This window comes from Cetorhinus maximus, chromosome 9 (genome assembly GCF_964194155.1).
Source record: "Cetorhinus maximus chromosome 9, sCetMax3.hap1.1, whole genome shotgun sequence".
NCBI lineage: Eukaryota > Metazoa > Chordata > Chondrichthyes > Lamniformes > Cetorhinidae > Cetorhinus > Cetorhinus maximus.
Window position 1 is genome coordinate 679,238 of NC_135887.1, and position 27,450 is coordinate 706,687.

General features: G+C 42.6%; 1 protein-coding gene and 1 long non-coding RNA gene across 2 annotated transcripts in view; one reads left to right on the forward strand and one right to left on the reverse strand.

Moving 5' to 3' along the window:
• Positions 1-27,450, reverse strand: part of LOC144684308 (apoptosis-inducing factor 3-like) — a 55,806-nt gene that overhangs the window by 4,520 nt on the left and 23,836 nt on the right. Inside the window, exons 8-15 of the mRNA XM_078547930.1 lie at positions 25,821-25,912; positions 21,610-21,740; positions 14,489-14,604; positions 14,093-14,164; positions 13,911-13,974; positions 13,717-13,793; positions 7,647-7,764; positions 5,127-5,225 (exon numbers count right to left, since the gene is read on the reverse strand). Of these exons, the coding sequence (XP_078404056.1) occupies positions 5,127-5,225; positions 7,647-7,764; positions 13,717-13,793; positions 13,911-13,974; positions 14,093-14,164; positions 14,489-14,604; positions 21,610-21,740; positions 25,821-25,912 (769 nt within the window). The remainder of the gene's footprint in view (positions 1-5,126; positions 5,226-7,646; positions 7,765-13,716; positions 13,794-13,910; positions 13,975-14,092; positions 14,165-14,488; positions 14,605-21,609; positions 21,741-25,820; positions 25,913-27,450) is intronic.
• On the forward strand, positions 679-26,683 carry LOC144684309 (uncharacterized). Its single transcript, XR_013577481.1, has 3 exons — positions 679-883; positions 13,758-13,976; positions 25,906-26,683. It is a non-coding gene; the product is annotated as an uncharacterized LOC144684309 (long non-coding RNA).

The window sequence follows — 27,450 nt, forward strand, 5'->3', positions numbered from 1 at the left end:
TGCATTTTTGATTGCCTAAATAAAAGAGTTCGCAAATCTTTGGGTACCCAGCAAGATTTTTTAAAAATGCTTTCTTTCAGCTCAGACCATTTCCACATTCTGTGATATAACTCAACAGGAGCTGGTTTCTGCTGAGCTTGGTAATCAGTCTCCACTGTCTCCGCAGCCACAGGAGATTAAAGTTCAGTCTTTTGCACTGCATCTCTTCCAGTCAAGTGTCTCTGTCTGAAGTAGGCCTCAGCACCTTTTTAGGTGCGATATTCTGTTCTCTCTGGGTTAGTCAGTCAAGTATAATCCACATAGGAATTTTCCAGAGAGTGGTTACTTTATATTCTCAGCCAGCTTTTGCTTCTATGTCTTTTTAAAAAAACACGTACCTTCCTTTAAAAAGTTCAGTATGCCAGTAAGTAATTCAGGGCTATGATCCACTGTCATGACAGCTGTTAGCGATCTGCTTGCCATTGCAATAATTGATGGGTTCCCTGCTTTGTCATTTTGCACGAGAACTGCAACTAAGCCAACCAGGCTCGCGTCTACAACTAGCTGGGTGGTTTCCTCAGGGTCCAAATAGGCATCTGTGCAACTTGCTGATAACCACTGTTTGAACTGGTGTACTAGCCTGTTTGTGAGATGTAGTCCACTCCCATCTGATGGTCTCGTCAGATTGCATAGCGGGGCAGCTCACACAGCAAGGCGAGGAATGAAGTGACTACAGTACGTGGTGAGTCCTAGCATACTCTGAACTTTGTGCACATTTGTAGAATCTGCAGCATTTGCAATGGCTTTAATTTCCCATGGATCAGGTGACACCCCTTCACCACTGAACACATGACTGAAGAATTTGATGCTGCTTTTATTGAACAAGCACTTGTCTTTGTTCAAGGTGAGGTTACATTCTAAGATGTTGTAGACATGCCTCAAGTTCACTTTTAGTGTGACCATAGGTTAGAATGTCATCGCTGGTGCTCAGCGTGCCTTCAAGTATTTGAAGTGCTGTCTGAATTATGCACTGAAATATCTCAGCTGCTGAATTCACTCCAAAGTTAAGCCTCCTGTATCGAAAAAGGCCAATTCTGTAAGCTCAATTTGATGGTATCCTGCATTGAGACAAGTTTAGCAAAGTGTTTAAAACCATACACTTTATGATATTGATTGTCCACATATCAATGCAGATTCTCATCCAGTTCTCATTCTTGGGTTTCTTGATGACTTGTATGGGAGAGATCCAAGGGGTAGACTCATCATCAACTTTCTCAATAATGAGAAGGCCAAGTAGACACTGTAGTTCCTTCTCAGTCTGCTTCCTGACACCAAAAGGTATTCTCCACAATTGATGCATTTCTGGGGTCACATTAGGGTGCACATGGAACATGGAATTGGACTTTTTCAGTTTGCCGATGCCAGTGAAGCAGTTAGCATACAATTCAAGAATGTTGGTGGTATGCGTAGGAATTGCATGTGTGATGGTAATCATGTGCAGGTCTGTTGCTGTATGGAAATTGATAAGTGGGTCACACTTCCCAGATATGACAAAATACAGCCTTTATTCTGGTGTCTTTGAATGAGGTTGGCGTTTCAAAAGTCCTGAGAATTTTCGGTGGTGGTTTGTCACTGTTCTAAGGGAAAGTTTTCATATTCCCTGGTTTGCAGAATATAGGACAATCCAGGTTTCTTGAACATTTTGACTCCCATGACACTTGCAGATGCTCCAGTGTCTATGGGAACATTTACGTCTGAGCAGCCAATGGTCAACATCTCACGTGGCTGTTTACTGTGTCTGAATGAGAGAAAAAAAACTATGTTCAGGGTCATCTGCCTCTACTTTGACCACATTCCCTCGCCGTTTTGCCGTGGTGGTGGTACACACACGTGGCATTCGTCTGTTGCTAGTTGTCTTAGCAGTTGATTTTGCTGATGAGTGACAACATGAACAAAGTGGTTGGATTTTTCCACAGGCTTTACACTGTTTATCAACAGTGGGACACTCTGTCTGGAGTGGGTAAACACCACTACAGTAGAAATATTGTTTGCACAAGTCACAACTCTGCAAGACGGCAATTGTTGCTTTGCAAGTGGTTTCCTGTCACATGAGCAATAAAGAGTGTTCACAGGAGTTGAACTTGTAGTGTGTTTTTTGGCAGCCTCAACTTCAGTAGCTCTGGAATCTGAAAGCGATAGTAACCTTGCTAACTCCAATATGTCTGACAGCTTTCTGTCTTTCTTGAGTGCTTTTTGATGCAGTTGGCTGGAGAGCCAGCCTTCAATTACTTGCGTATTGGTTTCCCTTTTGACAATTTCCATATTGCCAAAATCACATTTGGTTGTTAGTTGCCTCAAGCACATACAATACTGGTCAATTTTCTCGTTTGCTTCTTGCTTTGTGTGTGAAGATGATTGTTTCATCTATTGTGCTTTTCTTGGGTGTGAAATAGGGCATTAGTGTCTTTGTAGCTGAGTCAGTCATTTTTCTTAGATGTAAGTGTTTCAAAAACTCCTACTTCTTCACTGCTGTAGTGGAACAGTAAGGTCTTTATCCTTGCATCTTCTGTGATGGAAAAATCTTCCATAGCACCTTCGATATGTCTCAGCCACTTTTGCCAATGTGGGAATACAGATAGCTCCAGATGTGCTGCCAAAAGTTGATAGATTGGCCAGAGACAACACCATTTTCATCAACAAAAATGAAGAAATGTCTCTGTAAAGCTTTCCTGCTTATTTGATCCAAGCTCATATGCTTTCAAGGCAGCCTGATAGTTTCTTGGAGGTCTGTAGCTTATAATGCTGACTTAACCTAAATTCTGTTTTCTTTGCGTATAGGCAAAACCATCCAGAAAGATTCATACCTTCTTATTTTGCAGCATCCTCATTGTCAGTGAGGTTCATGGGACTTGAAACAGCCAGAGTCAGACCAGAATAAAAGTGCATGAGCAACATGGTTCCTTTTACTAAAGCAGCTTCTTCATACTCCCTGGACAGGATTTCCGCCCCCCCGTCGGGGGCAAAGTTGAAGTGCGGGCACACGGAGTCACCCCTCCAATTGGCACCCCCAATCGCGGGCATGGCGCCATTTTACGTGGGCGGGCCAATTAAGGCCCACCCAGCGGGACGTCCGCGTGGAAGCGCTTTGCGCTCCCTGCGTGGGTGGGGAGAATCTCTAAACCCAAGAGTGAGCTCTTTCACGCATGCGCACGGAAGAGCGCACTCATCCTCCTGAGGCTAAGCGCAGCCTCAGGGAGATCACCTCTACTGTCAAAAACATTAAAAATAGAAAAAAAAAATTTCCCTGACATGTCCCCTCATGTGACAGTGTCACATCAGTTGGGACATGTCCATAATTTTTTAAAAAACTTTAATTAAATTTTTTAAAACCTACATGAAACCTCATCCCGCCCGTGGATGAGGTTTGATGCTTTTTCTAATTCCTGCCAGGGCTCCCGGCCTCCCCGCCAACCTTAAGGTTGGACGGGCAGGTCCATTAATTAGTTTAATGACTGTCACTGGCCTGAATTGGCCATTGACAGGTCGGCGGGCGCACAGCTGATTTTGCTGAGCCCCCGCCTACCGGAAAATTTAAATGGGGCGTGGTGACGTAGGGAGTTCCGCCCGACATCACCGCGCATCATTTCACACATCAGCGACTGGGCCCCGCCCCCCTCGCTCGCCAACGGGAAAATCCTGCTCCCTGTTTCTGCTTGCAAACTCCCTCTGCTGGCACAATTCTGCATGGTATCTTCAAATGAACAATACGTATGGCATTGTACTTTTCAAAACATTAATACATTACAATAAGAGGGGTTTTAAATGTTAAGGTATACATTCCTTCAGTGTTTTCCCCCTTTAGTCCTCACTGAGCTACACCTGCCACCTGTTGCCCACTCCAATAACTTGTCTTTGTTCTCCTGTATTGTTATATGTTCTCCCCTCACAAATAGCGTTACAGTTAGGTGTAAGAGCCAGAGGGAAGCTAAAATCAACAGTCCTTCAAATAGCTTTACTTTAATTCAACCAGAGCCAGCAATGTAACTACTCATTTAATCAGAACTCAGGTCATTAAATCACTTGGACTTTCATATTCCTTCTTTGGCTAAATGAGAATATGTATACAGGTTTCACAAGCTACGCATCAATTTCCGCTTTACACTAACGCTAAACTTGCATTGTCAGTCCAGAGACAGGGTGTGACCTGACTGCAGAGCAGAGGGAAACTCACTGGAAGGGTAGCCTCACATTATTTAGTATATTAGATGGGGTGTAAATGCAGTGCAGGGTCAAATCTAGTTTTATATTGTGCTTGGGGATCTGTTAGATCTCCTGGGCACTTATTAAACCAAGTGACTGAACAAAAATGTTTAGATATTCATTTAATAGTACAGAACCTGAGTATTGCTGAATAAAGTGACATGCTATCTAAACTTTTCACTTTGCACTAATCAGGATAGCTCCTAACAGAAATTACCAAGCTGTAATGGGGGAAAACGATCAAAGTCCAATTGCCAACCAATCAGCACTCTCTTCTCATGCATTATAAATTGTTGCTGCATTACAGTTTGGTAATTACTTGCGAGTTATCCTGATGAGTGCAAAACGAAAAGTTTAGATAGCATGTCTCTTTTTTTAGCAATGTTTAGATAGTGAGAATATCACGTACATCTCTAAACATTTACGTTCTTAAAATAAACTGCAGAGAGAAAGAGAGTTGCATTTATGTATATCCACGCATATGTAGGATTCTCTCATAGGCAGGTTGATTATATCTCCATCAAGACAAGGCCAAACAATGTTAGCAGGTTACTATGTGGTTGAAAATAAAAATGCAACAAGAAGTTTAAAACTCAGCAGCTGTACTCTATATGTACCCCAATTATAGTTAAGCATTTGAAGACTGCAAATACTGGTGGGACAATTTGGTTTGTTTTATGTATGAAGATTAGATCAGTGGTATATCATGCAAGTGGGAATGGGTAAAAATAATTCTTGCAAAGGAAGCCAAACATGCTCTTGATGCATTGCACTATTGTAAATTACAATTATTTTCATACTATCATGTACTTCTACATAGCGGGGAATGACCACATTTATTTTGGTTGTTTCCCCCAGAATGATGTGTCCCAAAAAATTACCGTTACCTGCATATCGGAAGCTCTTTCCAAAAAAGTGTGTCCAGAAGAATGGCACAGTATTAATGCCAGTGTTTTTCTTTTGCATGTTCAATGCAGCAACATGACCTAAATAAGAAACAGGTCTTAAAACCATTTTCATATTAACATGCACAATGCAGTCTAATGGACAATGCTACACAATTACACCTATATAACATACATTTATATAGCACCTTTAGCATATTAGAACATCTCAAGGCACTTCACAAGAGCATTATAAAACAAAACATGACACTGAGCCATATAAGGAGATATTGGGTGGAATTTAGTTTCAGCAACAGAGGACCCCCCCCCCCCCTCCCCCTACCCCACCCCCCCTCCCCCTACCCCAACCCCCCCCTACCACAACCCCCCCCACCCCACCCCCCCTCCCCCACCCACCCTCCCAACCCCACCCCCCCTCCCCCCACCCCCCCCACCCCACCCCCCTCCCCCTCCCCCACCCCCCTCCCCCTACCCCACCCACCCTCCCCCCCCCTACCCCACCCCCCCCTCCCCCCCCCCCTCCCCCACCGCCCCCCTCCCCCACCCCCCCCTCCCCCTCCCCCACCAGCTGGAGAACCGGTGGGAGCCTCGCTTCAATCTGTCAGGCCTCCCAATCAGGTACTTACCTGGCCGGCATCAGGCCTTCCACATCAACAAAGGGCCCCAGAGGGAGGAAATCTTGGCCCCGAGAGTTGCTGGCTAATCAGAGGCCAGCCGCTCTCCATGGCTGGCAGTGTCACCAGGGATGGTGGCTGCAGTCAATAACGCTCTGAGGCCTTCACCAAGGATTGTCACTGGATCCCTGGAAACAGGTGTGTGGTGGGATGGGGATCATGAGGAGGGAGTCACCAGTGAGGGAGGTCAGGTGCAAGGGCTTTCAGCAGACCCCACTTCCCAATGCCAGGTCCAATCGGGAACTGAGTGCCTGTGAATGAGGGACCCCCCAATAGGTCTCTGGCAAATCTGACAGGGTTTGGTGGATCTTCAGGAGCCACAGGAGACCTGCGAGAATCCTGTTAAATCTCTAAGCCATAATTAGATTCCAGTGGGCTCAGGGATAATTGACATCCCTCCACCGAGGGATGGGATTCCTGTGTCAGGCCCTTCCCACCCCCTAAGCAGTGCATAACTTTCCTAATTCTGGAAATCAAAAGTGGGTGCACCCATCCGATTCTCCCGGCACCCCCGCCCCACTCTCCCCTCAACCCCCCCTGACATCGTGCCCACTCTGGCAGCCTCTGTTAAATCCTGGCCGTTAGAGATGACCAAAAACTTGGTTAAAGAGGTAGGTTTTAAGGAGCGTCCTAAAGGAAGAATGAGAGGTTGAGAGGCAAAGAGGTGTAATTGAGGGAATTCCAGAGCTTAGGGCTCAGACACATGATGGTGTAGCCACCAATTGGGTTGCTCAAGAGGCCAGAGTTAGATGAATGCAGATATTTCAGAGGGTTGGAGGAGATTACAGGGATAGGGAGAAGTTAGGCCATGGAGGGATTTGAAAACAAGGGTGAGAATTTTAAAATCAAGACATTGCTTGACTGTTCTTTTGTTCTTTGTAAGTAATTCCTACGTCTTATGTTCTTAAAGTGCATTAAGTAGTTTAACTTTGCGATGAGTCTCAGTAACATTTTCCCAAGGATCAAGCATCAATTGTGGAGGCCACACCCTCCTCCCACAGGGAAATACCTCTGAAACCAAAGTGATTGTTTCTTAGCTTTAAACATGATGGATGGGAGTAAAGAAATACTATCCTCCTTGACATTTTGTTTAATGAGCACAAAACAAAGTTGTATACATGCTACATAATGGGAAATATTCACAGTTGTTCTAGTTGTTCTGGTCCACAGCCAGCTTTGTAGACACCCAGTACAATGGATCTGTCTGATGGGGAAGGGCAATATTGGTGATGTGTGTGGCAGCTTGGCATCTGCCCAACTACAATTAACATAACCAGAGATCAGCATTCTACCTAACCACAGCATGCAAATATTTTGATTTTGATATTTTCTGTAAATATTCAGCGTAAGGATGTAAATGTTACCAGAGGGAGCACTTCTCCACTTTTAACAACCAGCATCAGTATAAGCAGATCAAGATTAGCTACACTCCTTTGCCTAAATGGCATTCTGAGAAGAGTTCACCTTCCTGGGTCAATGTAACGTCTCATTTTCTACACCAGTTACCTATGTGAACTCTCCAAATTACAATGTCAACTAATGCTGAATTTTTGAGTTCCATGAGGTAGCTTCTGTCCAAATAGGATCTGGGTCGGGATTGGACAGACATATTTTGGTTTGCACTCTTTCGGTCTACAGAGCGAACTATCCCACCAACACCAGGTAGAAGCCTATTTCTCAGACAACAGGCCCTACATTATTTTCCAAACACAAAAATTGACCAAAAAGCCTCCTTCTGTGCCAGAAAACAGGGATGAAAGAAATAGGAAAATTTTCATTCCACACTGCAATTTCTAAAATAATATTTTTCACATGACCATCTCATTACCTTGCATATGTGCTAGCTGCCAGTGACCAATATTAACCCTCTGGTTATTTTGCAGTGGTAGTGGAAATGAAGTAATGTCCCCAGCTGCAAATACTTTAGCAACACTGGTCTGCATGAACTGAAATGAAGAGCCAAAAAAAGAGAGAATAATCACTTTCCTGGTACAATCCAAATCACAGCATTATATTCAGCCTGCCACAATATTCCATATAGTTCAACTTCTGACTCAATCATATTCATTTTATTTATTCATTCATGGGATGTGGGCATCACTGGCTAGGCCACCATTTATTACCCATCCCTAATTGCCCTTGTTCAGAGGGCACATAAGAGTCAACCACATTGCTGGCCTTAACAGGCCTTTTCAGTAATATGAAGAGTGTTTAGATTCTTCAGTCCCTAATATAGTGCACCATCATTGGATCAATTTTTCCATATGTTTTGATAAAACTGGACTATTAGTAACACACAATGGAAGGAAGACTGGTCCAGTGAGTGCTTCCACATTCAGATTCAGTGCTATGACGGGATGTAATGCAATTTTAATATCAAAGACTTTCATTTCAATAAATCCCAGGGGACAATTCCCTTTAGAGTTTTATCTAGAAGTTACAGAAATTAATCAAAGTGAAGGTGACATTAAAAACATGAACTGTCAGGAATGGACAGTTAGTAGGTGCAGCCATTCAAGTGACTTGAATCCATTGGCAAAACAGAGAAGGCTTTATACAAACAAAGTAGCGCTACAGTCAGAAGGAGGCCACTCGGTCCATCATCTCCATGCCACTTTCTATAAGAACTAACCTAGTTCCGCCCCCATGCCTTTCCCCATAACCCTACATATTTTTCTCTGCAGATAATGATACATTTCTCTTTTGAAGGCCTCAATTGATCTGTCTCCAAGCAGTGCATTATCGATCCTAACCACTTCCAGGGTAAAAAAGATTTTCTTCATGTTGTCATTGCCCCTTTTGTCAAACACCAGGAAGCACTGAGGGTGACAGAGGCACAGAATGTACTCTGGGTGGGGGACTTCAATGTCCATCACCAAGAGTGACTCAGTAGCACCGTTCCTGATGGTGTCAACCTGATGAAGCTACAACACAGGACAATTTGCATGCTAAACAGCAGAAGCATCATTCAATAGGCAGAGCTAAGCGATCTACAACCAACAGATCAGATCTAAGCTCTGCAATCCTGCCACATCCAGTCGTGAATGATGGTGGACAATTAAACAACTAATTGGAGGAGAAAGCTCCACAAATATACCCATCCTCAATGATGGGGGAGCCCAGCACATCAGTGCAAAGATAAGGCTGAAGCATTTGCAACAATCTTTAGCCAGAAGTGCTGAGTCGATGATTCATTTTGGCCTCCTCCAGAGGTCCCCAGCATTACAGATGCCAGTCATTAGCCAATTCGATTCACTCCGCGTGATATCAAAAAACAGCTGAAGGCACTGGTCACTGCAAAGGCTATAGGCTCTGACAACATTCTGGCAAGAGTACTGAGGATTCATGCTCCAGAACTAGCTGTGCCCCTAGCCAAACCGTCCCAGTACAGTTACAACACTGGCATCTACCCGGCAATGTGGAAAATTGCCCATGAATGTCCTATTCACAAAAAGGACAGATCCAACCCAGCCAATTACTGCCCCATCAGTCTACTCTCGATCATCAGCAAAGTGATGAAAGGGGTCATCAACAGTGCTATCAAGTGGCAACTCACTCAGCAATAACCTGCTCACTGACGCTCAGTTTGTGTTCCACCAAGGCCACTCAGCTCATGACCTCATTATAGCCTTGGTCCAAACGCAGACAAAAGAGCTGAGCTCATGAAGTGAGGTTAGAGTGACTGGCCTTGATATCAAGGCAGCATTTGACCAATTGTGGCATCGAGGAGCCCTAGCAAAACTGCAGTCAATGGGAATCAGGGGGAAAATTTTTACCGGTTGCAGTCATTCCTAACATAAAGGAAGATGGTTGTGGTTGTTGGAGGTCAAGCGTCTCAGCTCCAGGACATTACTGCAGGGGTTCCTCAGGGTAGTATCCTCGGCCCAACCATCTTCAGCTGCTTCCATCATAAGGTCAGAAGTGGGGATGTTCGCTGATGATTGCACAATGTTCAGCACCATTCACTACTCCTCAGATACCGAAGCAGTCAGTGTCCATATGCAGCAAGACATGGACAATATTCAGGCTTGGGCTGGTAAATGGCAAATAATATTCATGCCATACAAGTGCCAGGCAATGAAGTTCTCCAACAAGAGAGAATCTAACCATAGCCACTTAACATTCAGTCGCATTACCATCACTGAATCCCCCACCATCCACATCCTGGGGGTTACTATTGAATATAAACTGAACTGGACCAGTCATATAAATACTGTGGCTACAAGAGCAGGTCAGAACTGGGAATTCTACAGAGAGTAACTCATCTCCTGACTCCCCAAAGCCTGTCCATCATCTAGAAGACACATGTCAGGAGTGTGATGGAAAACTCTCCACTGGCCTGGATGAGTGCAGCTCCAAAAACACTGAAGAAACTCAACACCATCCAGAACAACGCATCCCACTTGATTGGCAGTCCATTCACCACCTTAAACATTCACTCCATACATTATTGAAGCACAGTAGCAGTAGTGTGTACCATGAACAAGATTCACTGCAACAACCCACCATGGCTCCTTCAACAGCATCTTCCACAACCTTTACCACCTGGAAGGACAAGGGCAGCAGACACATGGGAACACCACCACAAGTCATATAGCATCCTGACTTGGAAATATATTGCCGCTCCTTCACTGTCACTAGGTCAAAATCCTGGAACTCCCTTCCAAACAGCACTGTGGACTATAGTAGTTCAAGAAGGCAGCTCACCACCACCTTCACAAGGGCAATTAGGAATGGGCATAAATCCTGGCCTAGCCAGCAATGCCTTGAACAAATATTTTAAAAACCTTAAGTTGATGTCCCCTAGCTCTCAATCCTTTCCAAAGGAACAGTTTCTCCCCACCTACTGGGTCCTGACACCTCATGATTTTGAGCACCTCCATCAGATCTCCTCTTTATCTCGTCTTCTCCAAGAGGATCTGTCCCTGCTTCCTTCTGTCTCGAAACATACAAATTAAATGCAAAAGTATAGATTCCCTCACCAGCCTAACTGGTTTTCTGCCCTCATTCAGGCTTGCTTAGAAAAATATGCTACTTCCCTCTGTACCTTCCTTTATATTTTTCATCAGGCCCATCATGACATATATACCAATGGACCTTCCAAAAATGGCAACTCAATTTAATCCCATCTTTTACCCTTGGCAAAGATCTTGATTGAAGCATTCCTCAGGGATCAGTTTTTCAAACTTCCTACCCATTCTGTTTTCTCTCTTCACTGTTGCCTACCCTGCTTCTGCCAAATCAGCATTCACCATTCTCTGCATTTCCCTTCACAAAAGTCATTATACTGCTAAAATGGCCCTTACATTTCAATTTTATAGCACTAACTGAAACCCGATTCATACTCACCTTTTGATCCTTATTGAGACCCCGCCTTGGCTATTCTTTCCACTATTTGCTCCATCATCGTTAAGTTTCCGTGAGGGTATTCCCCTTATTTTTCTTGTTCCTTTGACCACCTGATCCTCTTCTATCTTTCCCCACTCCTAAATTTCACTGTTCTCTTTTCCTCTCTCAACCTGCCCCTTCATATTCACTCCCCAACTATATCGCTGACCATCTCCTTGACTATCATTTCTCGCAGCCTTTGTAATATTTCTTTACTGACAAAGGTATCACCGACCATTTATCTTTTTTCACTCTCACCAGGACCATCCTTTCCCCCCTTTATCCTCATTATTCACCTCTTCCCCTGCTCTCATAAATCATTCCCTAATTCCCAACTTCCTCACTTTGGTCACTCTCCCAACTTTATACCTCTGCCATTCATGTAGTTCCCTAATCTGTCTTCAATGCCCATATTTCTAGCAAACCAATCACTGTTTCCTGCACTTATCACTTCCCCAATACAGTCCCAACCTCAACCCTCTCAACGCCCAAGGAGTGCAGATTTTAGCACTCAGCCCACAACTGGTCTTATCAATTGCTAGATCTGGGTTAATCATGCCAAGCTTTCCCATGTTTCCAGTCTGTCAACCAACCCTGCTGACTATTCTAAGATCATCCCAAACTCTTTTCTAAATGACTAGCCACCTCCCGAAACTCTTCTTCCCTGTTCCACTCACCTTCACATTAAAACGTCACATGAGGCGGTCATGCGTTTCTTTAAATCAAAGATGGCCGAGCTGCACAGTTACCTCCACTGCAACCACAAAGCCCAGTCCCTAACCTCTCCCACAACTCCTGGCCACTAACTCTGTGCCCACACTTTCTGAAATGTTTCACTCTCTCTTCTACTCATCTCTCCAAAATCACGTAATTCCTGCTCTTGTTCCCTTCCACTTCACTCATTTTCTTTCCATTATAAATAATTCCCTCCTTTCACCCATCATCGTACTGCCTTTCAAAAATATTGCCATCATCCCCTTTCATAAAAGACCAATGTAATGGCCTCCCCATCTCCAATCTCTCTTCCCTTTCGGAGGTCTGTGAAAGTGTCACTTCCCAATCCCACAGCAAAATATCCCAAACTTTGCTTGAACTCTGACAGGCAAGCTTTCTTCACTTACATGGCACTGAAATTACTTTTGTCAAAATCTTTAATGCACCCTTTGTGACTGTAATCATGATGTTTCATCTTGCCTCATGCTCCTGGACCTTTTGGCAGCATTTGTTATTGTTGGTCATAAGAACTTAAGAAATAGGAGCAACAGTAGCCCCTTGTGGTTGATATTCTGCCTCAGGTCCACTTTCTCACCCACTCCCCATATCCCTCAATTCCCTGAGAGATCAAACAACTGTCTAGTTGTGCCATCTTCCTAAAGCACCTCTCCATCAACATCCAAAACTATGGGGCATCCCATGCATTAGTTTGTTCCTACCCTACCGAATGCAACCAGTACATCTCCAGTAATGGTTTCCCTCCTGCCTCCCACATTGACATCTCTCTAGTCCTCAAGGGCCTATCCTTTGTCCCATTCTATTTTATTCTTGATCTATATGCAGCCATTTACTGATGGCATCTGCAGGCACAAGATTGGCTTGAACCAATTGCTCTACCACCACCCTCAACCATCTCCACTGTGTCAAATGGCTTATCCAACATAAAGTCTTGAATATACCACAAACTCCTTTAACTCAACATCATGAAGACTGAATCGGTCATCTGGCTCCATAGGAGCTCTCTTGCCACTGATTCTATCCCTCTTCGTTGGACATTCTCTCACCCTAAGCCAGATCATTCAGAATAGTCAATGCTTAGAAAAGCTTTAAATCATATACCCTGTCCATCACCAAGATTGCTTACTTCCATCCCTGTAATACTATCCCCACCTTAGCCACTGAAACCATTACACGTGTGTATCACTTCAAGGCTTAACTATTCCAGCACCTCTGCATTGATGTCCAATCCCCCTCCCTTCATAAAGACTCATAGAAGTGAGTTAAATAAAAATAAACTACAACTTGTTCAAAATTCTCCCATTTGTTTACATGACTAGCACGAAATCTCATTCACCCATACTGCCATCTTCACCAACCTATCCTGGTTTATCATCCCACAATACATGCACCTCTACACATTCTTGCAAGAAATAAATCAAAGACCTCCCGCTTTACAGGAAACAGACAATTTATAAAAAATCTTGAAGCTCTCGCCTGTGGGAATCCCTTATTTTGAGTTTCTCCATGCGTCAGATAATTTCCATTACCAATGCAGTAGGAAGAATCCCTGGAAAGTACCCTGGAAATTGACAGTTGGGACTCGCTTGTATCCATGTGGGGAGGAAGAACGGCAGCAATAAAAACAATGAGGAAAGCTTTACTTCTGCATTTGAACTTGAAAATGGGGGAGTGGTGCATGTTAAAAAGAGTAGCATACAATCATCTCATACAGAAAGGGTTACCCCTTAAGATGACTGATTTTAAGGTAAAAGAATTCAAGATAAGACAATCTTCACCTGATCAACAACAACTGTTCCCTTTGAATCTGTCTTTATAGGACTTCCTCTAAGGAAACTGGTGGCAGGTGTCACTCCTTTCCACCAGGCAGCAAGTCATTCATGCAAAAGAAAACAAGATTTGAGAACACCAGCAATCGGAAACACTAAAAGATTCGAACAAGGCATCTAGTTAAAAGGGAAGAAGTTTATACCAATTCCAACGACACAGATATCTGTTGGGAGAACCTTTCCGCTTGCAAGTACAACTTCTTTCAACTGTAAATATATGAAAAGCAATTGTTTTTCAAACACATGGTGCAGAACTTGAAACAGTGTGCAAAAATATAAGGAAACAGTTGTAAATTTAAATAATTAAACATTTAATGGGCTTTACCAATCCATCCTCTCCCCTTAGTTCAGTCACATGATCCAGCATGTAAAACTTAATGGCTTCTTGTTCAAACATCTGTAATTTTACAGGTTTAAAATTAGAATACCAAGTTAGAAGTTCCACATTTTATTTCATTCTAGTAAATCCAACAGGACAGTGGAGACCATGTAAAGTTTATATTAAAAGCTGAGGATAACTGCAGCAGGTCTAAGTGCTCTTCTTGAACAGCAACAAAATACTTTGAAAAGTTTGACATAAATTAGAAGTTAACAAAATGGAGAAAGTAGAAAATACAAAACAGCAGTTTCCTTTCAGAACTGTCTCTGATCTACCATTTCCAACCATGCTATCTGTGAGTTCTGAATCGCTTGCATTTCAGACATTTGAATTTCAACTTAACTTCATTATAGCTTTGCCGATCTCCATCCCCAGCACATTTTGGTATGGGACCTCACTGGTGCCAATCACCGACACAGACTTGGCTTTTTCAGCTAGATAGGCAGCTACCTCCATTCCTGGAACATGAGAGTAAAATTCTTCAGAGAAATATTTCCATGGCTTCATTTTATGGAGCAGTGTGCCAGCCATGGTTCAGTGACAGCACACTTGGCTCACAGTCAGTAAGTTATGGATTCAACTTCCACTCCATAGGTTTGCATAAAATCTAAGCTGACACTCTAATGTGGCACTGAGAGAGTGCTGCATTGCTGGAGGTGCTGATTTTCAAATGAGGCATTTAAGTGAGGACCTGCCTGTTCTACAGGGTAGGCATAAAAGGTGCTATATAAATCTGGGGGCAGAATCATCCCAGATTTGCACTAAGTGCAGTAGTGGGCGGGAAAAAGGATGTTTTGCCTGCTGGCCTCAATGGCAGATTTTCGCACTATATTGTCCCAATCCCACCTTATTAATCATGCATTCCCGGGAAACACGCTGTTTCGCTGGCGAGAAGCTGATTCCCCAGCTATGCCATCACCTCGCCTTTTCCTCACACTGGGCACCATATTTAAACTGCAGCTGTGCGCACACCTCTCAGCGCTTCCAGCCCGGGACTGCTGCACAGAAGACTTGGTCCCGAAAGGCATGAAGACTGCAGCCCCCTGATTCAGTGACGCATCCCTGGGACACCTTCTGGACACTGTTGGAGCCCGCCGCGATGTCCTCTACCCCTGCTCTGGCTGCAGGAGGTCCATCAGTCTCACCACTCTGGCTTGGGAGGTGATGGCAGTGGTGGTCAGTGCCAACGCTGCACAGAAGAGGTCCTCCATCCAGTGCAGAGAGAGGATGAATGATCTCATCCGTGCCATCAGGGTAAGGCAGCCACCTCATCACTCTAAACTCACCCACTCACAAACCCATCACACATTCACTGGCATCTCACTCACTGCCAGCTCAAGGGACATCACCACTCACTCTCTCACACACATACCCTCATCTCCATCTGGCTTCACACACCATGGGATATCGCCCTTCCCCCGAGTCCTGCGGTTGTTGCAAAGCCACCACCCCCCCCAACCTTACGGCTGGTTGCGTGAACCCCCCTAAAAGTGATGTGGTGCCTGTGAAGCGTGGCGCTGATGACTGTGAGTGCTGCCTGAGGCAAGGTGGGCAAACAAACCTCAAAGTCCCAAGTGAAGTGCAGCCCACCAGGTGCACGTCGCTTATGTTCAGTTGTGAAACACATCGACATGCAGTCACGCCAATGTGCTCGGATGATCCAGCGTGAGGGGTGATTCTGACGAGCAGGGCTTATAATGGTCTGATGTATTAAAATGAAGTTCCTGACGTGTGGCAGTGGGAAACAGGGCTCACCATTGATGGGCAGAGCGGATAATTGCAAACCAATTCTTGGCCTTCCCGCCATATTGTCTGCTCACACCCACCATGGTGCCTGTGCCAAAGGGCACGGAAAATTCCACCCTATGTCTTTAATCTTCTTAATAGACAAACATAGAAAAATTTTAATTGCCATTAATGGGGTCGTCCACAGCTGACCCATCATTAAATAGTTGACACCATATAGTATCTTTCAAACACTTTAAATAGACATCACTGCCTAGGAGAAGCTTTTATTGTAGTTGCTGCAATGCTGCTGCCTTTACCCCAAAACTCCGCTGTGCACATCTGCAATGTGACATATAACACGACAAATAAACCTATCATTCAGCTCAAAGCAATTTCACTGTCTAAAATATTAAGAAATCCTTAGATTATTGGTTTCAGGTTACACTAGGATATCTGAATCTTTTGATTATTTGACTTTGACTTTGATTCAGAAACACACTGCGAATTAATTAAACTGGTAGATGATACCAGTTTAAGCAGCAGCAATAGAATTGAAAGAGGCAGCTCAGAAAACGTAGAATAAGCTGGACAAAATATGCAAGTAGGCAGATGGTCAGATAGTAGATTAACTTTAATACAAATGTGCAAAGTATTTCTCATAGGATTAAAAAATGGGTGTAATGAACTCCATAAATGGTTGATATAGCTAAGGATGAAGTTGAAAAAGACCTATGAACCTTAGCAGACTTAGTGCTCAACATGTCCAGCAATTAACAAAACTAATGGAAAGTTGAACTGTATTGAAAAAAAGAATATATAGTCAAGGGAAGTCATGATCAAACTGGACACTGCTCCAGTCAGTCCATACCACACAACCTGTGTCCAGGTTGGGTCATTGAGACACAAAGGAAACATGCAAGCATTGTAAATAGACAGAAAAGCCATGAAGTTGATTCCCAGTACTTGTAGTCTGAGTAATGAAGAAAGATGAGAAACTTTGGCAGGTTCTTTCCGTCCCCATTGGTGCAAGTGTCAGGGCAGCCTGAGTGAACAATATGGCGAGAAGACCAAAAAGACCACTACATCGTGAAACTAGTTTGCAATCGTTCGTTCCACCTGTCAATGGTGGGCCATGTTTCCAACCATCAGACATCGGGAACATCATTCCAATACATCTGTATATAATTATAATCCTGCTCCCCACACTGGTTCACCCAGGCATGTCATTGTGCATGTTTCATAACAGCATTTAAAAAGCGTGCAAATGGCAAGCTGAACTTCGAGAGGAACTTGAAAATGAGCGCATACTAATGTTCCACAGCGCTCGCGAGGGTCACCTGCTCAACTTCAAGGAAGAGGTGTCGCGCATTCAGGCAATGGCACAGGCAAGTCGCTTTTTCCCGGCTGGCTGCTGTGCCAGGGCAAGGGCTGCACAGCAGTTGGGGTGAGTTGGGGGTGCAAGGAAGCATGGCCAGAGGCGAGTTGCAGGGGGGCAAAATAAATGAATTCACGGCACAAATAGAGCTTAACGGGTATGATCTTATAGCCATTATGGGGACATGGTTACAAGGAGATCAAAGCTGGGAACTAAATATTCAGGGGTATGTGACTTTTCAAAAGGACAGGCAGGAAGGAAAGGGTGGTGGGGTAGCTTTGTTAGTACGAGACGGAATAAGTACAATAGCAAGAAATGATCTTGGATCGGAAGATGTAGAATCCATGTGGGTGGAGGTAAGAAATAACAAGGGGAAGAAGACACTGGTGGGAGTAGTCTATAGGCCCCCTAACCAGTAGCTATACTGTAGGACAGAGAATAAATCAGGAGATAATGAGGGCATATAAAAATGCAGTACATTATTCATGGCTGACTTTAATCTTCATGTAGATTGAGAAAATCAATTGAGGTAGCCACGAGCAAGAATTCATCGTGTATTCGGGACAGTTTCCTAGAACAATATGTTGTGGATCCAACCAGGGATCAGGCTATTTTGGATCTGGTAACATGTAATGAGGCAGGTTTAACAGATGATCTCAGAGTAAAAGATCCCCTAAGAAACAGCACAAAAACAGAAACAGAAATACCTGGAAAAACTCAGCAGGTCTGGCAGCATCGGCGGAGGAGAGCACAGTTGATGTTTTCGAGTCCTCATGACCCTTCAACAGAACTAAGTAAAAATAAGAACAGTGACTAGTAGAATTTAGCATTAAGTTTGAGAGTGAGAAACTTGGATCGGAAACAACTGTGGTAAACTTAAATAAGTGTAATTACAAAGGAATGAGGGCAGAGTTGGCTGGAGTGGACTGGGAAAGGAGTTTAGCAGAAAAGACAGTTGATGAACAATGACAGGTGTTTAAGTAAATAGTTCATGACTCACAACAAAGATATATCCCAGTGAGGAAGGAGGATTCTAGGGAGAGGATAAACCAACCATGGTTAACCAAGGAAGTTAAGGATGTATGAAATTGAAAGAAACATACAATGTGGCAAAGATTAGTGGTAAACCAGAGGATTAGGAAAGTTCTAAAAACCAACAGAAGATGATCAAAAAAAGTAATAAAGAAGGCTAAAATAAACTTTGAGGTTAAACTGGCAAGTGTTATGAAGCTATTAATGTATATATTATTGGAAAATATTTCTCTTTTAAATTAGAGGTTTAGTCTGTGGGTGTGTCTTAATTGGGTTAAAGCCAGCTAGTCTGGGTGCTTTGATGTGTACTAGTTTTGATATGTGGGAGAGATAAAGTGCATTTTTTGAATAGAGCATTCAAGAAGTGGGGTGAAAACTACCACCTAGCTAGCAGGTATCAAGCAATATGTTTATATTACTAATAAAATTGGTACTATGAAAAGGGGTTTTATTGTTAGAAGAGGCTGGTGATACAATGAGAATTTACATTCAATGAGCGGTGGTGGGTATAACTTCAGCAGTTTTGTGTGTGCAGGGCAGAGACAATGTGAGATCAAAAGGCAGCTGCAAGCCTCCAGCTGACTCCACAGGAACCAAAGTGAAAAGAGCCTCATTTTGAATTCGTAAGGTGAAAATGTTTTGCCTGGTGTTTGGTTAAGTCTATGGGTTGCTGTTGCCTTAATGGAGATTAGTTTGGGAATTTGTTAAAAGTTATGATAGTAGTAATTTGTAACCATGTGTATATATATTTTAACCTGTGCAAATTAATAAAAAGGTTTCATTTAGTTTAATGTAAAACCTCGAGAACTGGTGGTCTGATTCCTGAATTTAGAGTTGCATCTCAAACATAATGCTTAAAATTATAGGCTATGATGGTTGTTTGAAGTTTCCCTCTGGGATTTTTAAATAATTCAGCTGTACCAACTGCATCGGTCATAACAACAAGTAATATAAAAATGAGCCGTAATAGCTTCTTTAAATATATAAATAGGAAGAGAGAGGCCAAAGTGAACATAGGCCCCTTAGAGAATGAGGCTGGGGGAATAATAATGGGGAACCAGGAAATGGCAGAGGAGTTGAATAAATACTTTGTATCAGTCTTCACGGTAGAAAACACTAAAAGCATTCCAAAAATACTAAATAATCAAGGGGCAAGAGGGGGGAAGGAAATAAATACAATAACTATCACTAGAGAAAATGTACTAGGGAAACTAATGGGGCTAAAGGCCAATAAGTCCCCTGGACCTGATGGGTTACATCCTAGAATATTAAAAGGAAGTAGCTACAGAGATAGTGGATGCACTGGTAGTAATCTTCCAAGAATCCTTCGATTCTGGAAAAGTTCCAGAGGATTGAAAAACTGCCAATGTAACACCCTTATTCAAAAACAAGGTAACTATAGGTCAGTTAGCTTATCATCCGTTTTTGGGAAAATGTTAAACCCTGTTATAAAGGATGTAATACAAAGCATTTAGAAATGCATAATATAATCAAGCAGAGTCAGCAAGGCTTCATGAAGGGGAAATCATGCCTGACAAATTTATTGGAATTCTTGGAGGAGGTAACAAGCAGGATAGATAAAGAGGGACCAGTAGTTGTAATATATTTGGATATCCAAAAGGTGTTCGATAAGGTACCACATAAAAGGCTACTTAAGATAAGAATCCATAGTGTTGGGGGTACTATATTAGCATGGATAGATGATTGACTAACTAATAGGAGACAGAGAGTTGGGATAAGGGGTTAGGGTTAGTGGAGTGACGCAGGGATCAATAATGGAGCCACAATTATTTTCAATATATATTAATGGCTTGGATGAGGGAAGTGAATGTACTATCACCAAGTTTGCGGATGACACAAAGATAGGTGGGAAGGCCAATGGTGAGGATGACACACAGTCTACAGGGGGTAAATGACAGGTTAAGTGAGTGGGCAAAAGACTTGGCAGATGGAATATAATGTGTTTTTTATTCAGTCATGGGATGTGGGCTTCACTGCAGGGCCAGCACTTATTGCCCATCCCTAGTTACCCTTGAGAAGGTGGTGGTGAGCTGCCTTCTTGAACCACCGCAGTCCATGTGGATATATATCCCTCCTCCATCCCCACCCCCTTTCCGTTTCTTCCCCCTCCCTTTTGTTTTTTCCAATAATTTATATAGATTTTTCTTTTTCCACCTATTTCCATTATTTTTAAATCTATACCTTTAATGCCCTGATAGTCTTTCCACCCCACCCCCACTAGAGCTGTACCTTGAGTGTCCTGCCATCCATTCTTAATTAGCACATTCTTATAGATAATATCACCACCTTCAACACCCCTTTGTTCCTTTGTCTGTGACATCTTTTGATTATCTGCTCCTATCACTGCTTGCTTGTCCCTACAACCACCTCCCCCCCACTTCTCTCCCCCCACCCCCCCCACCTTAAACCAGCTTATATTTCACTCCTCTCCTATTTTTACTTAGTTCTGTTGAAGGGTCATGAGGACTCGAGACGTCAACTTCATTCTTCTCCACCGATGCTGCCAGGCCTGCTGAGTTTTTCCAGGTAATTCTGTTTTTGTTTTTTCATCTCCCAGTCAATTCTGGCCAGCTCCTCCCTCATGCCTCTGTTGTTGCCTTTATTCAACTGTAATACCGTTACATCTGATTCCAGCTTTTTCCTCTCAAATTGCAGGGTAAATTCTATCATATTATGGTCACTTCCTCCTAAAGGTTCCTTTACCTTAAACTCCCTTATCAAATCTGCCTCATTACACATCACTAAATCTGGAATTGCCTGTTCCCTAGTGGGCATACTGCATGCAATCACTGGGCTCAAAAAGAAACACTCCATAATTTATAGCACCAACAACTACACCTTGATTGTGGTACTGCCTCGTAAATAATTCATCAGTTGGAGCCCATTGAGGAGAAACAGAAAATGCTGAAAATATTTAGGTCAGGTAGTATCTGTGGGCAGAAACACAGTTAACATTTGAGGCTGATGATCTTTTATTTGAGGAAAATCAAGCTAGCTCTGTTACTGGTAAATGATCTTCCAACCTGATTTTTTTTTTTTACACTGTCCAGGTAGCTATTACTAAGTGCAAAAAGGGAAAAGTTGCCCCATATTATGTAATAGAAAAGTGCAAGCATTTACATGCAATCACAGGGCTCCAACAAAAGAAATACTCCTTAATTTGTGGCATCAGCAGAGCCACTTGAATTCTGGTACAGCCTTGGAAAACTAATTTCTATCTTGCATACAAATACCTTTCCAGCTCTCCATTAAGTAATGGAAACCTATACCGTCAGTAAGCTTCTCCAGAAGAAGTTTTTAAAATTACCAATGAATGAGGAGCCCACGATGATGACACCCTTTCCTGTTGCTAGTTCATCAATTTTATTCGCATCTTCAGGGGTTCGCAAGAGACAAACGTTTTTTAGATCTGCTCCTGGACAGTCAAGCATTCTAGGGCTGTATTTAAAAGGATAACATGACATAAATAGAGCAATGCAAGAACTCAGAAGGAACACAAGCATGCCCAATGTTTTGATCTGCGGCTGTGATGCTAACCAGGATACATAGCAGAAACTACACTGAATTCCAAAGAACTCAGAAATAAAACAGATCTTAGGCACTTTTAAATTAATAAGCACCACATTGGCAGCAAGACAGTACCAAGTGTAAAACTATTGAAACACACTTCATTTGTTATTTAAACATACCATGGAAGGCTTCTTTATTTGACCTGTACATATGCAGCTACAAACATACCTGCTTTTTGTTGATACACATCCATGTCTGTTACAAACCCAGTTCATAACCTTGTTCCTTGCATACAGGGAACTATTCAATGAGGCCAGTCTGCTGTACACCAACCAAAAACAGGTTTTGATTTGTGCATCACAAGTCAATGCACTGATGCTTCACTGAAAGTGCTGGAAGTAATATGAAATTGCCAGCACATGAAATGTTTCTAAAACTAGTGCACATATGCTCTTTTAGATCAGTAAAGCCATGAGCTCAGTGATACTGTCATAACTTGGCATTGAGGCTTCCCATGAGTTTGTGGGATCCTTAATTGCCATTGTATAATTGTGACATGTGTCAATTTCTACAGAAAAATATATTGGGTAGTTTGCCTTGGTTTTGAATCAATTGGTTGACTTAAAACTGGGTAACTAGTAAACCTAGATGGTGAAAAAAACTGATATGCTCCAACCCAAACTGCAATTAGAGATTGCTAAATTATAGCGATAGTTTTATTTGTTAACTGATTTATAAAAGGCTATGGCAAATGCAGCAGACTAGTAAAACGAGCAGCAATGTGTTGATGCTAGTTTATATAACTAAGAACATTAGCTGGTTTTAAGGTAACTTGGCAATTTTCTGCCCCTCCACAATTACCTTTGTTAATGATCTATCCTTGGTCTCCTCTTATTTTTCAACTATATGCTGCCCATCTGCAACATCATCTTAAAAAAATGTTTCCTCATGTATGCCGATGACGTCCAGCTACCTTGAAAAAGCATCTCTCTTGACATCTCCACTTTCTAAATTGTCAGACTGCTTGTCCATTGTCCAGTTCAGCAGGAGTAGAAATTTTCTCCAAATAATATTGGGGACACTGAAAGCCGTTGGCTTCAGTGCCTGTTGTAAACCCCATTCCCTAACCACTACTACCATCCCTCTTTCCAGCAACTGTCTGAGGCTGAACCAGACTGTTCACAACCTTGGTGTTGTATTTCACCACACATCTTCACCATCATTAAAACTGCTTAATTCCACCTCTGTAATAGTGCCCGACTCCACCCTTGCCTCAGCACATCTGCTGCTGTAACGCTCATCCATTTCTTTGTTACCTCTAGACTTGACTATTCCAATGCACTCCTGGCTGCCTGTCACATTCATCCCTTTGTAAACTTGAGGTCATGCAAAACTTTGCTGCATGTGTCCTGCTCACACCAAGTCCTGCTCATCCATCACCCCTGTACTCTATGGCTTACATTGAGCTGTTGCATAACCAGGAGCCAATCTTAAAATTTTGATCCTTATTTTCAAATTGCTCCATGGCCCTGGGACCTCCCGATCTCGGTAACATCCCAAAAACCCCCCAAGATAACTGCACTCTTCCAATTCTGGCCTCTTGTGCATTGCTGATTTGAATTGTTCCACCATTGGTGGCTGTGTCTTCAGCTGCTGAGGCCCTAAACACTGGAACTCCTTCCTAACCCTCTCTGCAACGCTGTTCTTTTAAGGTGTTCCTGAAAGCCAACCTCTTTCATCTGCCTGAATATCCCCTTGTGTAACTCAGTGTCCAATTTTGATCGTTAACACTCCTTTGAAGCATTTTGGGACATTTAGGCCAAGATTGTTTTCTTTTGAATAAAGGAGATTGAAAGAAGAATTATTTGAGGCGTATAAAATGAGCCTAGATAGAGTGGATAGGAAGAACGTATGTCCCTTAGCAGGGAGGTCAATAACCCAGGACATAGATTTAAAATAATTGGTAGAAGGATTGGTGGGGAGTTGAGAAATAACGATTTCACCAAGAGAGTGGTGGGGGTCTGAAACTCACTGCCTGAAAGGGTGGTAGAGGCAGAAACCCTCATCACTTTTAAAAAACGCTTGGATATGTATACACTTAAGGTGCTGTGGCCTACAGAGCTATGGATGAAGAGCTTGAAAATAGGATTAGGCTAGATAGCTCTTTTTCAATCGGAAAAGGCAGCATGGGCCAAATGGCTGCTTTCTGCGCTGTAATTCTACATTAAAGGCTCTATATAAATGGAAGTTGTTGTTAATTAAGATAGGAGCCTATATAGTCCAGGTAACAGAATTAATTATATAACCCTTTAAGAAAAATCAAATAAGGGTGTCTACTAAAGTTCAAAAATTTCTCTTTAAAATTAAGAGCACAGACAAGGCGTTTCAATAATTAACTCACAAAAATACCCAGATTTAAGATTATTCCCTGCAATTGTTAATACAGGGATGGAGCAAGATGGGGTTGGGGAGGGAGGTGGAGGTGGAGGGGGAGGGGGAGGGGGAGGTGCTATGGTGACCCAGACGTCCCAGAATTGGGGAGGTTCTGCCAAATTTAATGGTGTCACCTGCTTTTCAGATTTTAACGCTGTTGCTCACTCAGCAACCCGATTGGCTGGCCAACTGCCAGATCGGAAAGCCAGAGTTGTGGATGATCGATAACCTGGAAAGATCGAGAGTTCTTGGGCACTGAAGGGTGGCAGATAGGAGTCAGAGCTGCAATTAGGATGAACGGGGTTATCAGGAGAGATTGCAGGTTGGAGAGTGAGGGTTTGGCTGATTGCAATAGAAAACCTGCTTGAGTGGTCAGAATGGGAGAGAATGGAGCACTCCTGCTCCTCTTGACCCACAAGCAATGATATAAAAAGCATTCATTTGCTAGATCCAGCTGCCCTTGCCTCCCTTTAGCTGTAGGATTCCCTAAGCAAAAGTACAGGAAATAACTTCAAATATTATAATTATGGATCCACCTCTCTAGACTACTCAAGGCCCTGATATTCACCGCAGTTAAAACAAAGCGAGGTGCATTTGTGATGTGTTGGGTTCTGTGAATTTGACAATTTAACCTTCCCATGACTTGCCCTGCCAGCCTTGAGAATTAAACTTGCCCCAATTTCCACCTTCCCCCACGGTGATGACTTGATGTTCTTTGGTCATAATATTCAGTGCTGTATTATTCAAAAGACTGGGTAAGGAAATTCTGGCAAAGTTATTAATAATTGGTGAACGTACTCTTTGAAAGTGTTGTTTCTATAGTTTGAAGCAAAACAAAGAAATTGAAAATCAAGGGAAATCTGGACAAATACAGTAATTAACATCTTAGAGTTGAATTATGAAAATTCAGGCAGTTTTGTAGACAAAAGACAGGTGTGAAGACAGTATGAATAAATGCAACACTCAGAACCATGAGGGAGGAGATAAAAAAGATTACTTCAGATTTCACTGGAGTAATTCTGTTTTAAGCAATGGAACTAAGCTATGATGAAGAAATCCAAATGAATCTCAGCAAAGTGCATAAAAAATGCATTTCAAATAGTTTCCCTTGTTTCTGCAGCAGGCAGACAAAAGTAGAAATAGGAATTTAAAATTAGTGAAAAAATGAGCAACACCTATAAAATTTTAATACTCTAGCTTCAGATACACCTTAATCTTGCTTAAAGCCTTCCTTAAACCTGCACACCAGAGACATTCTTCCTCCTGACCACTTCTAATCCAGCCAGACATGCTAGTCAATGAATTTAAGAAGGCAGAAAATAAATTTACCAAGGATGGGGGAAAAAATGGCATTTTTCAAAGCCTCAGACATCACCATGAGGCAGTCCGTACTTAGCTCCTAATATGCATAATTCATTCTCTATCTCATTTGAGATCCAAGCAATAAAGCGTGGATTTTGTAAAAAAAAATCCAAAAGATCTAGGCAGGTTATGAGGAACCCAACCCACATATAGGATTACTAGCAGCAGTTACTCAACTCAAAAGGGACTGATTTAAGAGGATCAACCACTTACACGCTGCCTGTTGCAATCAGCAAGTTGTCATATTGCTGAGTAGTTCCATCCTTGAACCTGACTTTCCTATTTTTTGTGTTCACAGATGTGGCCTAAACACAATAAAACAGAGGACATAAATTTCAACCTGAAAATGGCATGCTTAAAAAAGAAATCACTCTGGACCTAGGATACAGTAAAAATACTAAGAAGAACTTAATGTAAGCAGAAAAATCCCTTTCTTCACCTCATTAATTGAAGATATGTTCACTGATCCTTTAGTAGCACTGACATATCCTATAAGCGCCAAGGGATTAATGTAATTAAACCATCATGAAAAGTGTGATACATTGCATTCTTACATGACCGAACATAGATTCAACACACAGAACCTGGAGTATGGGCACTTCAATTTCAGTTAATAACAAAAAAAAAATCAGTAGTTTAAGGTGCAGTACAGACTTCCTGTAGTCTAAATGGTTGGGCTTCAATTGAAAATACTCTGAAAAGCTAGCTCCCTGGAATGGAGGTTAGAATTATGCAAAATCTAGTCACTAATGCTAGCTTTTAGATGAACAATGTAAACAGCACTCTTCATAATCAGCAAGAAAGCAAAAATGAAGAAAGAATCCAAATGCGACATAACTATTAGAATATTTTTACTCACTACAGGAAGACCCACATTTTAACCATTTAGGCAATTTTGGATTGAGTTTGAAGAAAGAACCTGCTCTCAGTTAAATATTATCTGTGAACTTTACAATGTACATGAATGTATTTGGTTGATTTGACTAAAATATTGTTCAGAACATACCTAGCGCGGAAAGACTTTCACAAGACAGCTATTGAACATAGAGTGGATGAATAAAATCAAAATGAATTTATATTTGCTTGTTGAACCTGTTTAGCTAACTAAGATTATGTTAAGTTTATGTAGGCCTGAATTTTACAATCAGCAGCGAAGCCACAGTGCTTAACACAGGCCTAGAAGAAAGTTGCTCACAATCATCTAATGATCTCTGTGGTGTGGAATTCATCTTTCCAGACATCAGTTTAAATCTAGTGTCGAGTCAAGGGATCACCAGGGGGAGGATCTTCCAGTCAGCAAGCAGGGGCGGGGCCCGCTCACCGACACATAAAATGACGCGGGATGACGACAGGTGGAACTCCCGAGGTCACCTCGCATCATTTCCATTTTCAGGTCAGTGGGGGTGCAGCTGAATCAGCTGTTGTGCGCCCACTGACCTGACAACAGCCTATTGAGGCCATTGAAAAAGTAATTAGCATCATTAATGGATCTGCCCATCCAACCTTAACATTGGCGGGCAGGCCGGGAGCCCTGGTGGGCTTCAGGAAAAGCATGGAACCTCATCCACGGGCGGGATGAGGTTTCATGAGGGTATTTAAATATGTAATAAAGGTTTTAAATAAAAGTGATGGACATGTCCCAACTCATATGACAGTGTCACATGAGGGGACATGTCAGGGAAATCTTTCTATCATTTGTTTAACAATTTTTAATTTGGAGCTGATCTCCGAGATCTCCGGGAGATCAGTGTGCCCTGTCGTGCACATGTGTGAAAGAGCGCATTCCCCACTGAGGGAATCCCCCCGCCCGCACAGGGAGCGCGTGGTGCTTTCTGGCGGGCGT